Source organism: Merops nubicus, unplaced genomic scaffold, assembly GCF_000691845.1.
Source record: "Merops nubicus isolate BGI_N331 unplaced genomic scaffold, ASM69184v1 scaffold19027, whole genome shotgun sequence".
NCBI lineage: Eukaryota > Metazoa > Chordata > Aves > Coraciiformes > Meropidae > Merops > Merops nubicus.
In genome coordinates, this window is record NW_008618631.1 from 83,443 (window position 1) to 85,233 (window position 1,791).

At 64.3% G+C, this 1,791-nt stretch overlaps 1 protein-coding gene across 1 annotated transcript in view; it reads left to right on the forward strand.

Annotated features, from left to right (window-relative positions):
• The window catches only part of BSN (bassoon presynaptic cytomatrix protein), a gene marked incomplete at its 3' end in the record, with an annotated part of 62,153 nt that extends 60,371 nt beyond the window's left edge, over positions 1-1,782 (forward strand). The window contains 2 exon segments of the mRNA XM_008943522.1: positions 20-1,446; positions 1,448-1,782. Of these exon segments, the coding sequence (XP_008941770.1) occupies positions 20-1,446; positions 1,448-1,782 (1,762 nt within the window).
• Between the last annotated feature and the right edge of the window lie 9 nt (positions 1,783-1,791).

Genomic DNA, 1,791 nt, shown 5'->3' on the forward strand with positions numbered 1-1,791 from the left:
CCCGGGGCGGCGCGGTCAGCGCCGGGCACATGGCTACAGCCAGGCTCTGGAGCCAGAACAGCCACCAGGCGCCTACATCAGGGCGCAGCCAGTGAAGGAGCACGCCCAGAAGGTACCCATTGTCACGTCAGCTGCCGACGGCATCACGGGGCTGTACGGCTGGGGAGCGCTCCCTGCAGAAAACATCACCCTCTGCCGCATCTCCTCCATCCCTGGCACGTCCCGGGTCGAGCCCGGGCCCAAGGTGCCAAGCACCAACGCCATGGACTTACGGACTGCGCTGAAGTCTGCTCCTATCATCATAACGGATGAGGGCATGGATCTCACCTCCTTAGCCACTGAGGCCAGGAAGTACTGTCTGACCTTGGACCACATCCCAAGCCGGCAGTCCACGGCCATCCAGCCCTTGATCATCAATCTCAACGCCCAGGAGCAGCCCCATGCCATCATTGCTGCAGCCAGCACCGCTGGCCTGGCCATCGCCTCCCCTGTGCTCCTCTCGCAGCCCAAGCAGCCCATGGTCTATGGAGACCCTTTCCAGAGCCGGGTGGACTTTGGGCAGGGGACTGGGAGCCCAGTGTGCTTGGCACAGGTGAAGCAAGTGGAGCAGGGCGTCCAGACAGCTGCTGTCAGAGCTGGCGGGGTGGCCAGTGGCAAGCTCGAGCCCGCCGCTGCCTCCCAGACCAAGTTTGCAAGGTATGGCATGCCGGGCCAGATGGTGAAGAAGGATGTGCTCGTCGCGCAGGGCAGTGGGGTACAGAATGTCGGCACCATCCCACAGCCCTTCCCACCAGAGCCGGGCACAGAGCTGTACCGGGCAGTGCCAGTGGAACTGAAGAGCCAGAGCCCTCTCCTGGCCCTGGGTGGCAAAAAGTCCCAAGTGATGATGGTGCAGATGGAGGAGGCGGCAGCCAGCCCGGTGACCAAAGTGCTAAAGGAGGAGCCACCGACCAACGTGCTGGACCTCACAGGTGTGAAGGCAGAGAGCCAGGTGGCCTGCTGCGACGTGGTCTACAAGTTCCCCTTTGGCGGCAGCTGCACCGGCGCTTTCAACCCCACCTCCAAGATACCAGAGAATAAGGCTGGGGAGGCAGTGGTGTCTGGCCGGAAAGCTGGCGGGCCCCTCTATGGCAGCAGAGAGCCAGAGCCACCAGAGACCTTCCCATACCGGGAGCAGCTGGGCCCGGCACCCGCACTCTACGAGGAGCAGAAGTTTTACCCCACAGGCGCCTTCGGCCGCCGCCTCTACGCCTCCATGTCAGACACAAACCTCTCCGAAATCGGGATGAGCTACTACCCCACAAAGGGGGATCAGCCCTTCCCCTCCCCGGCAGGCGACACTGCCGTGGACCTCAGCAGCATGAAGCACTCCTACAGCATGGGCTTCACCGAGGGTGGTTACCTGGGCCAGGGACTGCAGTACGGCTCCTTCTCTGACCTCCGCCAGCCACCCACTCCCCATGCGGAGGTACAGCTCGGTCTCCAGCATCTACTCCGACTACCGCTTCTCACCCCGGGGGGACCTGGCCAGCTTTCAGGAGTCCAGCCTTGCCCATTACAGTGCCACCACGGCGCGTGAGATCAGCCGCATGTGTGCTGCCCTCAACTCCATGGACCAGTACGGGGGCCGGCACGCCAACGGCCCTGACCTGCTGCCCTACAGCCCTGGTGCCAGGCCAGGGGGTACGGGGGGGCTGGCAGCTCAGCAGCACCAGGGCCCCACACCCCCGAAACCCGGTGGGATGTACAACCCCACCTTCCCTGAGGCGCGGCAGGGCTTCGGCAGCCTGG